Raw genomic sequence first — 13,468 nt, 5'->3', positions numbered from 1 at the left:
GTAGAAAAGTGTTGGCTCCTCCTTTACTGAACATCAAAGTGATACAAAGCTCAGTTTTCCTCTCTAAACCTGCGCCAGCATCACTACGTCATCAGCTTGCACCTCTGCTGGCGCTCTGAAAGATTTCCTCTCTGTTTCTAATGCAGGTCTGCAGTTCTAACTTCCTGAACAATGCAAGCTAAAGTAGGACTACATTCAACACTGCACAATCACTAAATGAACAACTACAATCATCAACTGGCTTCACTTCAACATGGAAAATGGCACTAACAGGACCTCAAGGTGGAGGTCAAGCGGCGTTCAGCTGCCCTCTGGAGGAGTGCTGGCCAGACAGGTGGGGGTCAGGGAGAGGGGCACCTGACGGAGTTTGAGCAGCGGGTGGTGGCAGTCATGGGCAGCACCTCTGTGGGGGGATTGTCACCACCACCCACGCTGACTCCGAGAGCCTGGAGGGTCAGTGGCACCTCCATTTCTTAGCAACATTTCCACCTGCTTTGCCACAGATGTGAAGGCAACAAAGACACAGAATCAGACATTCAATAAACCAACATGTTTAACAGAAACTGATCCGTCAGACATGCCGCCGAGGTGCAGCACCCCTGCTGGCTCAGAGTCATCCGCCAGGACCAGCGGCATTCGGGCAGCCCGTCCCCCGGCCCCAGCACCAGCACCAGGCCGACAAGTGGCGGACAGTCCTCCAGCCCACCCGGACCAAGCGGCGCATCCTCCGGCCCACAGGGATCCAGAGGGAGGGTCCTCACACAGGCGGTCCTGCAGGAGGACATTATTAGGGGAATAACGGGGATCAGTGATCGGCTCGACCGCCTGATAAATGTTCTGGAACGTTTGGTGGACAAAATAAATTAATCTGGCTTCATGAATCGTGTAGCAGCTTCTTACTCATTCACACTGTGGAAATGAAATTCTGGCGTGCGAGGACGGCTGCCCGGCCGGGATCGGCGTCCATCCCTCCAGCCTCTGCGCATCGATGGAGTGGAAACCCTTACGATGGACGGAAGCGTGTTCCTCAAGGGACGGTGCTTTCATGGCAACATGAGTGCAGTCATTAGAGAATCAGACATTAGAGAATCAGGCTGTTGCTGCAAACTGCGCTTCAATATTGACCTGTTCAACCCCCCCGGAAGGGAATTGAATGTTTCTGTTTCTTTCTTTTTTTTATTTTTATTGAAATTTTCAAACTCCATGTGTAGACAACAAGACGAACACACTGATCCATGAGTTACTCTGTCCATGAGAAGTCAGCAGTGGACAGTTGGATAAAAAAGAAAAACCATTAGAACCGTCATGGCTACATGTGTCCAACATTAAAATTACACCGTGCACAGACTTAGAAAAGCGCTTGGAAACATGAAGGGGTTGGTGGGCAAACACGGGCTCACTGCGTCTAGGTTTCCCTCGTGATGTCACCCAGCGGGACTGGCTAGTTCCCGGCTGCTCGGGAGCTGCTAGCGGTGGCTAGGCTAGGTGGCTCCGCACCCGCTAAGGTGGACTGAGCAGCTCCTGAAGGTAAAGGACTAGCGCTAGCTTCCATGGTGCGGAGCCGAGTCTCTAACTCTCTAAGCCTCGCCTCCAGGACTACAAACAAACTACACTTTTTACACGTACCATTATCACTAAAGGAGGCAGAGGAGTCACTAAACATCTGGCACATGGAGCAGGAGAGGGAGGGAGAGGTGGGGGAGAGGCGGAAAGAGAGAGAGCGGCCATAGCTAGTATGCTAAGGTGAGCTAGTGGACCTGTGGCAAATAGAACAAATAGAACGAGGAATTTCAGAGCAAAGTCCTGCTCAAGACTGAAGTGACAGAAACCTCTGTATTACACCAAAACGTCGTATACAGTGGTGCTTAAAGCGATGAAGTTAGCAGTACACCTGAGGGAGCATTGAGAGAGTGAACAACACAGCGACAGGATTACAGGCAGGAAATGACGTAACACGCTCACCGGAAGTCTCCAGGAACAATCTTCACCAACAAAGTAAGCACACAAGTATAAAATACTTCAAGTTAAGGTCTTGGAGAAAAAATATCGAAGTTTGGAAAAAGTCTGGAATTTTTCTTTGGAAAAAAGAGCAGCACCCTGCCTGTAGCCACTGGGTCAGTTTGCTCTTTGAGCAGCGCAAAGTGGTTTGACACAGGAAGAAGTTTGAGGCTTGAGGACATCGTCCAGGAGGCTCTCCATGGTGTGGAGCTGGGGTCTCAGACTGGAAGCTCTGGCTGCTGAGTTGTCCAACCAGCCGTCACATCACCTCCTGAGCTCTCAGCCTCCTCTTGACCAGGTTCTGGATGCTGACTCAGCAGGAGACAGGAAAGTCATCAATGTTGAAGGAATTCCAAAGCGTCCATCGACCTGCAGGACAAACTCCTTCACTGTGTGGGAGGTTCAGAGTCCCTGGTTTGATTGCAGCTTTGACCTGAGCAGGTGTTCATCCTCATCTCAGTAACAGGGGACACTTTATCACAGCAGTGGACAAACATCAGCATTCATCACCCAGCAGCTCCTCTGATCAACAGAACAAGCTGAAGTATTCTGAGAAGGAGGGCATCCATCCCTCTACCTCTCACATGCTAAGCTAGCACTCTACCATTGGAGCTAAGTCCCTGCTAATGAGCAGCAGATGATGGAGGTTGACCTTCATCATGGTTGGATGACCTTCACCAGTTGGAGCTCCTCTGGTTGACCAACATGTGGACTCTCTTCAATACTCCAGTGGAGGTTTAAGTGATGACAATATGGGTTAGTGACTGGGAGTGTGTGTGTGTGTGTGTGTGTGTGTGCGTGAGTGTGTGCGTATGTGTGTGCGTGTGTGTGCAAATTTTTCTCTGGAACAACGGATTTTATTTGAAGCAAGAAAGCAAGAGCCTCCAGATCCAAGTCAGAATTGAGGATGATGTCATCAGGGCTTTGATAGTGTCTTTATTTGTACCTAGAATTCTGTCTTTGATCTCAGGAGGACATGAAAGGAACCCAACTGAGGAAAGTAGAGAACACTCAGCTTCATCAGAAACACTTGAACTGTTGAACAGGAGAGTTTGTTAGAAACCGTTTACAACACTGAGGGACAGGATTGAAGAGGGAAGGTTTTTCTACTTTTCTACTTTCTATTGAATTCTAACTTCAAACTGGGATGAACATTTTTAGTAGTTCATACACTAACACACAGAGGAAGTCATGTCATTCCCTTTTGAAAAAAACAAACAAACATGTGAAGCTCCTCCCCCCAGCTCCAGATGGGACAGACAGATATGAGAGTGGCCAGGAAGCAAAGAAGTGCTCTGGTGCTTCTCTCCAGTGCTCTGGTGCTGTTGTGTTCTTGTCAGCTCCATCATGAAGACCTGCTGGCACTGGGCGCTGGTGGAAGTTTGCAGCTCTCACTGGAAAGTCCTGAGGCTCCTCCCACTCTGAAGCAGGCAGTTGCTCCCAGCCAGCCCACACTTTCACTCTCTGGTGTAGGAGTGAAGAACAGAATCAGAATAAAGAACCATCACTCTTTCATTGGGGCTCCTTTCTCCTTGTTCTGATACAGGAATTCAACAGCTTCTAGCATATCTATTATACAGGAAATGTTGATGACTCACTGGGAGTTTTGGTGTTCATGCTGTCACTGTCAAGTGCAGCTTCACATGAGAGGTAGCAGGATCATTCATGTGTTCATGCTGTCACTGTCAAGTGCAGCTTCACATGAGATGTAGCAGGATCATTCATGTGTTCATGCTGTCACTGTCAAGTGCAGCTTCACATGAGAGGTAGCAGGATCATTCATGTGTTCATGCTGTCACTGTCAAGTGCAGCTTCACATGAGATGTAGCAGGATCATTCATGTGTTCATGCTGTCACTGTCAAGTGCAGCTTCACATGAGAGGTAGCAGGATCATTCATGTGTTCATGCTGTCACTGTCAAGTGCAGCTTCACATGAGAGGCAGCAGGATCATTCATGTGTTCATGCTGTCACTGTCAAGTGCAGCTTCACATGAGAGGTAGCAGGATCATTCATGTGTTCATGCTGTCACTGTCAAGTGCAGCTTCACATGAGAGGTAGCAGGATCATTCATGTGTTCATGCTGTCACTGTCAAGTGCAGCTTCACATGAGAGGTAGCAGGATCATTCATGTGTTCATGCTGTCACTGTCAAGTGCAGCTTCACATGAGAGGTAGCAGGATCATTCATGTGTTCATGATGTCACTGTCAAGTGCAGCTTCACATGTGAGAGGTAGCAGGATCATTCATGTGTTCATGCTGTCACTGTCAAATGCAGCTGAACATGAGAGGTAGCAGGATCATTCATGTGTTCATGCTGTCACTGTCAAGTGCAGCTTCACATGAGAGGTAGCAGGATCATTCATGTGTTCATGCTGTCACTGTCAAGTGCAGCTTCACATGAGAGGTAGCAGGATCATTCATGTGTTCATGCTGTCACTGTCAAGTGCAGTTTCACACGAGAGAGGTAGCAGGATCATTCATGTGTTCACGCTGTCACTGTCAAGTGCAGCTGAACATGAGAGGTAGCAGGATCATTCATGTGTTCATGCTGTCACTGTCAAGTGCAGCTTCACATGAGAGGTAGCAGGATAATTCATGTGTTCATGCTGTCACTGTCAAGTGCAGCTTCACATGTGAGAGGTAGCAGGATCCATTCATGTGTTCATGCTGTCACTGTCAAGTGCAGCTTCACATGAGAGGGAGCAGGATCATTCATGTGTTCATGTTGTCACTGTCAAGTGCAGCTTCACATGTGAGAGGTAGCAGGATCCATTCATGTGGTCATGCTGTCACTGTCAAGTGCAGCTTCACATGAGAGGTAGCAGGATCCATTCATGTGTTCATGCTGTCACTGTCAAGTGCAGCTTCACATGTGAGAGGTAGCAGGATCCATTCATGTGGTCATGCTGTCACTGTCAAGTGCAGCTTCACATGAGAGGTAGAAGGATCATTCATGTGTTCATGCTGTCACTGTCAAGTGATGATGATGATGTCATTGTGTGTGTGTCATTTTCCTAATGCCGCACAGGTCGAGGAGGCGTCATCACGCCGCCAGGTCAATGAGGCCGTCATCACGCCGCGCAGGTCGATGAGGTGTCTGCCTGACGAACTGTCCCGATTATGAACTTCGAACATTTGCGGCTGAGTGTTGAGGGGTTGTCAGTTCGGGAACCCTGTGGGACTGTTGGGTTCTGGAAACTTCTTGTCTGGGTTTCACATGATGTGTTTTCCATCTGCTGTGTGGCTATAGATATTTTCAAAATAAAATCACACAGTCATCCCCTGGAACAAGTCACACCCTGGTTCAGTGGATTCATTCGTCAGAGCTGAAAGAACCTGCAACTTGAGATTTTTACAACGATGACATGAAGTAGGCTCTCTGGTGCCTCTGCGTCAACTCTGGTTTCAGTGAAATCTGGCGGTGGTGTGTGCGGCCGGGGGGGTGGGGGTGTGGCCTCACAGGTTTGTTATGCTGCTTGTCGCCAGGCTGTTGGAAAACAATGGCCGATGTGTGATTGGTGGAGGCCGTGGTCGAGGGCACGTCAACCATCCGGTAGCAAACATGTATCTGGACTGCACGTTCTGGACGGCCACTGACCCTGAAGCAGCCCGACTCACGAGCAAATATTTGAAACAAAATATGCCTGCTGTCTTTGCAGCTTTAGTGAGCCAGGAGACATTCCTGCTTGGAGGGTTAGCTGCATGTGTGTGCGTGTGTGCGTGCGTGTGTGCGTTTGAGGTCCAAGGCTAAGGACACATCGCTGCTTTGAAGGTCAAGGTCTCTACGTTCATGTGTGTACGCTCCATTTGAATTGATGGCGTCTCCATAACCACCAGGACGTGAGCCATGATGCTAAGCGCTAGCTCAGCTGTCCGTCACAAAAACATCCTTCACTGTTTCATTCACGCAGGAAGACGTTGGAACTGCTAACAAAATGTGGCTTTATTACAGCTTCAGTGCAAACCAAACCATCAACAACACACACGAGGGCCTGAGGCTGAAGGGACTTCAACAACGCTGTTGCAGCTTCAAGCCTCGGCTTCTCTCTGCAGAACCAATGAACATTTAGCGTCCATTTCCTTGCAGAAGTGAAAAGCACACTCAAATAACAGTCCTCACATTTGAACACGCGCCTCTTTCCTGGACAAACTTCCGAACAAAGTGCAGAGAAGAACGGTTTCTCCCAAACAGATCAGAGCAGTCACTTGAATTGGAGCGAGTGGAGGAGCCTGGACACCCTCCTGCATCCAGTGCACCATCTGCTTGTTCTGAACGGAGACAAAGTGCTTGAGCTGGTGGCCCCCCGATACCCTCAGAACAAAGACAGTGAACGTCCCAGCTCTTCCTTCATACATGATCAGGGAGCAGGGTTTCTGGAAGGCCTTGTTTCAAGTGCATCACATGTTGTTTGCTCTCAAGAACACGTCTCCATACATGTTCGTGCAAGTTGAGCATGCAATGAGGCACCGCAGCAGAATGTTGCTGAAAGCTGAAAAAGGAAAAAGAAGACAGGGAAAAGCTCCATCCCTCCGTGAATCCGAACCTTCTTTCCTTGTGCAGCTGTCTTTCCCCTGCGTGTGTGCGTCCCAAACAAGACCCCCTACATTTGCAGGCTTCAAATGCAAGTCACACTGAACTGGAGCAAGACTTTGAATCGGTCCCCTCCCAACGGAAGCTTTTAACTATGTACAGCGAAAGGGAGGCGCTCAGAGGGGACGCCACCCACACAAGCTGCGTCTTCACACTGCGGGTCCTCCACCGGTGTCCACGCGGACACAAAGGTCCTGCCACACAGACACAGGACCCTGAGAGGAGAGGGAGCTGGGAAGGTCTGGAGGAACCACGGTCTCATCTGGAGGAGAGGAAAGACAGAGGGTGCTGGACGTTCTCTGTCGGAACTGAGCCATCTGATCGATCAACACTGACTAATCACCGGTGCTCATCCCAACCCACCTGTGTTGGTGACGCTGCAATCCTCACTCTTTGTCCTCGTCTGGCAGATGATGCACACCCATACCAGTGAGGTCGCCGCCATACTCGTAACCACGGAGATAATGATGATCACTGTGGTGACGGTGCTGGGTTCAGGCGGCGGGGAGCAGAGGCTGCGGCGCGGCTTCACCGTCAGCTGGCTGTGAACGCGCACTGTGACCAGGGTGTTGGACATGAGGCAGGTGTAGTGACCTGCATCCTCCAGCGATGCTGCGCTGATGACCAGCAGCTGGTTCCCTGGGGTGAAGTGGTGTCTGTCAGAGGGGCGCAGCGGATGATCGTTGTGCAGCCAGGTGATGCGGGGAGGGGGGCTGCCCAGTGCCTTGCACTGCAGGGCCACCGTGTCACCCATCACCACGGTGCGGTCCTCCATGTCCTGGGCCAGGTGGGGTGTTTCTGAGGAGAAGAGAGGAAGCAGGTTCTCACACAAGATTTTATGATGCCATGTTTTCCCACAGTGTGTGTGTTTGTGTGTGTGTGTGTGTGTTAGGCCTTGACTGAAAAATATCATCGATGTCATATTTTGGCGTCGCCACATCGCCGGACATACGTGGGTCAGCCAAAGCCAGCAGTTAGCGCAGCACTTTCCAGAATGGAGTGGGAACCTGCGACCTCCTCACAGGGTGCCCAACTCACCCTACAAAAAGCAGCTCGCCCTCAATCATCTGCAGTGTGGGAATACTTTCAACTCAGTCCCAGGCCAAAAGGTATCGTGATCTGCGGCCTTTGCCAAACTGAGCTGGCATACCACAGCAGCACAACCGCGATGCTGGAGCACCTACAGTGGAGGCACCCCCTCGTCTCTCGAGGAGGGCACAATAGTAAGTCAGTACCAAGTTTGGCTAAACTGAATTTAAGTTTGTGCAGTGAGTGGTGCAGCTTAAGCACTGCACTTAGGTCTTCGTGCTTGTAGTTAAAGTCAGCTAGCTACCAGCGGATGGATATGGTAACTGTGTTCTGCAGCTGTAAGCTACCACTCCAGCTAGCAAGGCAAGGCAAGGCAAGGCAAGGCAAGGCAATTTTCTTTGTATAGCCCGTTTTCACAAACAGTTTGTCTCAAAGGGCTTCACACGGCATCATAACAACATCCTCTGCCCTTAGACCCTCACATCGACTGACGAAAAACTCCATAGAAAACCCTTTTAACAGGGAAAAATCTGAGAAACCTCAGGGTGAGCAACAGAGGAGGGATCCTTCACCCAGGACGGACAGACGTGCAGTAGATGTTGTTACAGACAAGAAAACAGTTTACAATACAAAATGTGGGAAACACGGAAATGTTAATAACAGCTGAAGAAGGAAGCTTCTGGTAGGGGAGGCAGGGAGAGCAAGCCAGCTTGATGGGGGACTGGATGGCAGACTGGTTCATGGAAGGGGAGCGCAGGCCGGTGTAACAGTAGGGAATAAGAGGGGGGGGGGGCAATGCAGGCGGCGGTTGGGGCTCTGGTGGATCTGTGGAAACACAGAGAGACTGCGAGACACCAAGGCCAAACTACAAAGTGCAACAAGTAATGGTAATGACAGTTCCAAAAATGTGCAGGGAGGAGAGGAGAGGAGAGGAGAGGAGAGGAGAGGAGAGGAGAGGAGAGGAGAGGAGGGAAGGGCTCCATGTAACCTGATGTGTCCCCCAGCAGTCTAAGCCTGTAGCAGCATAGCTATCAATGGTTCAGAGCTACCTGAACCAGTCCTAACTGAAGGCTCTGTCATAGAGGAAGGTCTTAAGCCTGGACTTAAACGTAGTTAAAGTGTCTGCCTCTCTGACCCATGGAGAGATGCTGGTTCCACAGTAGAGGAGCCCGGTAACTAAAGGCTCTACCTCCCAGTCTGTTTTTATTGATACTGGGAATCACTAAAAGACCTGCATTCTGGGAGCGGAGTGCTCTGGTCGGACAGTAGGGACTAATGAGCTCTTTCAAATAGGATGGAGCTTTATCATTGAGAGCCTTATAAGTTAGCAGAAGGACTTTGAAGTCGATTCTAGATCCTACAGGAAGCCAGTGGAGAGAAGCTAAAGTGGGAGAGATGTGTTCTCTCTTCTTAACTCCCGTCAAAACCCTCGCTGCAGCGTTCTGGACCAGCTGGAGACTCTTTAGAGAGTATTTAGGACATCCTGACAGGAGAGAGTTGCAGTAGTCCAGCCGAGAAGTGATAAATGCATGTACCAGTTTTTCAGCATCACTCTGGGAAAGGATGTTCCTAATCTTAGCGATACTTCGCAGATGGAAGAAGGCGGTCCTAGTCACATGCTTTATGTGGGAGCTGAAGGAAAGGTCCTGGTCAAAAATGACTCCAAGGTTCCTTGCAGTTGTACTCGAAGTTAGGGTGATGCCATCTAGAGTAGAGATCCGATTCAAGAGTGTGTCCCTGTGGTGTTTAGGTCCAAAAATGATTACCTCAGTTTTATCTGAATTGAGCATTAAGAAGTTAGAAGACATCCAGGATTTAATGTCTTTCAGGCAGTCTTGCAGATGAGTAAGCTGGCTTGTGTCGTCTGGCTCCATCGACAAGTAAAGTTGTGTGTCATCTGCATAACAGTGGAAGTTGATCGAGTGCTTCCGGATTATGTCACCTAATGGGAGCATGTAAAGAGTGAAGCAGAGTCTGTTAGCACGAAATGCTAACAGACTCTAACGAATGCACAGCTGTCTAGCCACTAGCTACCATTATGGGGCTCCGTTTGGTACCACTGGCAGACTAGCGGAGTGAGTCATGACCCTCTCGGCTGGCTCACGTAACCCTGCTTTGAAAATGCAGCTTTTTAAACCTCCTGGAGTGAACGAACTGAATATTTGGCTGAAACTTGATCAGTCTGGATCTTCCAATGCTGTCCCATTGTGAGTCCATCCAGTTGAGCTGCTGATTCAGCAGTGATGGTTCTCTTCAAGCACCTTGGTTTTTTTAATGAAGGTTTACAAATTAAATCTATTATTTCTCAGATGGAAGGGTCTGACTACATGTGATGAAGACGGGAACAATGTCTGCATCTTCACTGCGGCCCTTGAACCAAGATTCAGAAAACTCAAGTTTCTGTCCACAGACGACACCCTGAGGGTGGAAATCAAACTTCGGACCCTTGCACTTGAAGCCAAACAAGTGCCAGTGAGGGAGGAGCCTGAGTCCCCAGTGGCCTGCCAGGTCACTCAAGAAGACAGAGGCCAAAGTCGGTCCTGGACACATTACTTGGTCAGGTGAATACCCGGCCCATGACCAGAGGGAAAGTGCTGTGAGGGACAAGGTGCTTGTCCACTTTGAACGCTTCCCACAGGACTAAACCGCTCCACTGGATTGTTGCACTGGGCATGAAACAGGGTTGGTTTCTGCACTGCAGAAACACACCCACACACACACACACACACACACACACACACACACACACACACACACACACACACACACACACACACAGAAAGCCTCGCACTGACTGATGCCCAACTGAGTGCTTGGCTGTGTGCAAGAGCCGGTTCTCAGAGATGTGGGGAAAGTATCCAAACTCAACACACGCCACCAACCAAAGACACAGCACAGAAACCAGTCCTTACCCAGGACCGTGAGTGTGGCATTGGCAGAGACAGTTCCCGCCCTGTTCTTTGCAGTGCAGCTGTACACGCCCGTGTCTTCTGGCTTGACGTTCATGATGAAGAAAACATCATCGCCGGGCATGACGTGCATGCGGCGCTCACGGGCAGCAGGGAAGTCTGTACCCTCGTCTTTCTGCCAGGCGACCTGCGGAGTCGGGTGGCCCTCGGCGGAACACTCCAGCCTGGCGGTTTGGCCCATCCTGATCGTGCTGTCCCCGGGAGTCTTCACGAAGGACGGCAAGACTGAGGACAAAAAAAAGAGGGGTGACTGAGACAGTGAAGACCCGCTGTAGCCTGTGTCTGCGTTGATGCGAAGTGGGTGTCTGCTGTTTCCATGTCTTTGCATACACACTGAGTGGGTGTGCCTGTCATAGCAGAGAAGAAGGCAGCGGTCTGGCACACAGTTAACGGAGACGCGACGCTACATGTACACTCCAGCTGCAAGACAGCCAAGTGACCACGCATAGAAGACACCGCCCCCGTGAGTTCGGACATGCAGTTCAATCAATTTGTCACCAATACCATTGCAGCAGAGATGGCGGCAGAAGAGAGAGACGACTTGTTAAAGGGGAAGAGAAGTCGTGGCTCATCCGTCAAAAGGCATGATTGTGAATCAGACAAGCAGAATGCAAAGAGGCGTTGTACTTGATGGAAGCAATGTCATCACACACATGCTAACAAATGGAGTGGCATGTCTTTAGATGCCTGTCTTGTGTGTTGCTCCGTTTCTAAAATGTGCAGCTCAGAAAGAGAGGAATAAAACTCCTCCAAACAGATAAGTTCTGACCTGAAGAAAGAGAAAAACCTACCGTTGACGATGACGCGGGCCTTGCTGGAGTAGGCGGAGCCAAAGTAGTTGGTGATGATGCACTGGTAACGCCCTTCATGGGCGAAGGTGACATGCCGCAGGTGCAGGATTGTGGTGTACTCAATAACACCTCTGGCCCCTCCCCCTACGGCATCAGATGTGGTGCCATGATGGGGGTCGCGCACGTGGGCGTACTTCTCCGTCTCCGCCTGGTGAAGAAGCTCCTGGTCCTTGCGCCAGGAGAAGGTCACGGGGGAGGAGCTGCTGCTTGCTGCCGTGCAGGTGAGACGCACGTTGCTACCCAGGACAGTCATCGCTGTCTCTGGCTGCACCGTGATCTGGGGCTTGAGAAGGTCATCTCGATGTAGAAAGAGGAGTGGCAGGAGGACAGAGAAAGGGAGAAAAGGCAGAGTTAGCAGTCGGAGAGAAAAGAGGTTCCCAGGGGGACGACTGAGATGACACCAGTTAGGACTTGATGAGTCTCAAATGGAAGCACAAAGCAAATATCTGGTCCAGGCTATACTCAAATGTTGCTCAGCAGGCGTCTGCTTGTGGAGCTCAGTGTGACTGGATTATAAAAAGACACAAGAGCAAACTCTGAACACGACACAAACAACATTTGCAAGGATAGAAATTACGTGGCCCACCTGTCCCTCCAACTCTGCTCCAAACAAACAAACGAGCACACACGCAAACTCCTCACCGCAAACAAAACTGCTGGATGGTGCCTGGAAGATGCTGGTACCCTTCAGGCTGTTGGGGTGGGCACAGGTGGCGTTGATGCCGGCCTTTAAACCACGTGACACCAACCACTCTGGGAGCCACCGGAGCCGGCAGTCACACAGGAAGCTGTCGCTCTGAAGGAGCCTGGGGAGGGGAAACGTGTGTTTCAGTGAGCAAGTGTACTGAACTGAGGGAGTGTGTTTCAGTGAGATTTGAGCCCAAAAATAATGTGTGTTTGTCTTTGAGAGTCAGACAACTCACAGACTTTTGAGGTTCTTCATCTTACTGAAGGCATACGGCTGGATGGAGTGGATAGCGTTCTCTCCCAAGTCCCTGTTGGGCCACAGCAGCTCATCAACAATGATCCATGATAACTGTCATCAGCAGGTGTCTGGCTTTTCTTAAAGCAGACAGGGAGATCTAGGAATCATGTCAGGAAAGACCTTTCAAAGAGTTCCATTTCTCTGACGAAATTCAATACGTGCTCCTTAACTCAGGAAAAATAGAGGCTTAAGTTGAGGTGGTGCTTCACAACGACACGATCAAACTGCTCACCACCCCCTCTCTGCCAGCTCCTCCCCTCCCTTACTCCCATCTCCAGTCTAGCGACAGGATGAGCTGCCGAGCGTTGTGGAATACTCACAGGTGTTCCAGGGTCTCCAGGCCGGAGAAGGCTTTCTTAGCCACCGACTTGATCTTATTTCCAAACAGAGTTCTGCCGTTTCCAAACAAGAAGGGTGTCCACAGATGATGAGAGACAGAGTGAGGGGGGAGCAGAGTGGGTCAGGGGATGAGGAAAGACAGAGAGAGAGAGAACAAGATGGGGAGAGAAGCACAATTAGCAAGACTGAAGCTGATAAGAGTAGGGGGGTTGAGGTATTGGAGATATGACCTGTGTGGAGATGAGCCAAGAGGCAGGGTGACTGGAAAGGTTGGGGGGGGGGGGGCACCTCGGCTCCGCACTGCTCTTCGAAGACCACTTTTATCTTGATTAGAATTTAACAGCAATGACCCAGCAGAGTTTGTGGGGATACCCAGTAGGGCTGCAACGATTAGTCGACGCTGTCCACAATGAATTCATCGTCGACTGTTGCCGCCACACGCGTTTCTCCAACAGAGTGAGGCGTCTCTCTTGATTATCATCTCTGCGAGAGTCGCTCATGCGCAGTAGCGTCTCTTCTCTGAGCGGGAACATAGAGAAATGGCGGCGTCAACATCAGGTACGCGCACCAAAACTTCTCAAGTCTGGAGCATTCTAGCCTGGATACGGCGAATAAAAAGACTACTAGCAAAGGTTGCTAAGCAGACCTTGGTGTCATGGCGATGATGCAGGAACATTTAAAGAAGCCGTCGGGCAGCTGAAGGA

At 50.3% G+C, this 13,468-nt stretch overlaps 1 protein-coding gene across 3 annotated transcripts in view; it reads right to left on the bottom strand.

Moving 5' to 3' along the window:
- Nucleotides 1-1,984: 1,984 nt before the first annotated feature.
- Nucleotides 1,985-13,468, bottom strand: part of LOC147260835 (leucine-rich repeats and immunoglobulin-like domains protein 1) — a 39,549-nt gene continuing 28,065 nt past the window's right edge. The window contains exons 11-17 of one of the 3 annotated variants that reach the window (XM_086205103.1): nt 12,746-12,817; nt 12,364-12,435; nt 12,083-12,246; nt 11,381-11,737; nt 10,533-10,814; nt 6,955-7,389; nt 1,985-3,462 (exon numbers count right to left, since the gene is read on the bottom strand). In XM_086205103.1, the coding sequence (XP_086061229.1) occupies nt 3,344-3,462; nt 6,955-7,389; nt 10,533-10,814; nt 11,381-11,737; nt 12,083-12,246; nt 12,364-12,435; nt 12,746-12,817 (1,501 nt within the window). In that variant the 3' untranslated portion in view covers nt 1,985-3,343. Of the gene's footprint in view, nt 3,463-5,925; nt 6,854-6,954; nt 7,390-10,532; nt 10,815-11,380; nt 11,738-12,082; nt 12,247-12,363; nt 12,436-12,745; nt 12,818-13,468 lie in introns of those variants that run through there. The other 2 variants (XM_086205105.1, XM_086205104.1) reach the window with 2 other exon arrangements.

The sequence above is a fragment of the Aulostomus chinensis genome, chromosome 5 (genome assembly GCF_037954235.1).
Source record: "Aulostomus chinensis isolate RoL2024-O1b breed Wild chromosome 5, RoL_Achi_v1.0, whole genome shotgun sequence".
Taxonomy (NCBI): domain Eukaryota; kingdom Metazoa; phylum Chordata; class Actinopteri; order Syngnathiformes; family Aulostomidae; genus Aulostomus; species Aulostomus chinensis.
This window is presented reverse-complemented; position numbering and strand designations above follow the sequence as displayed.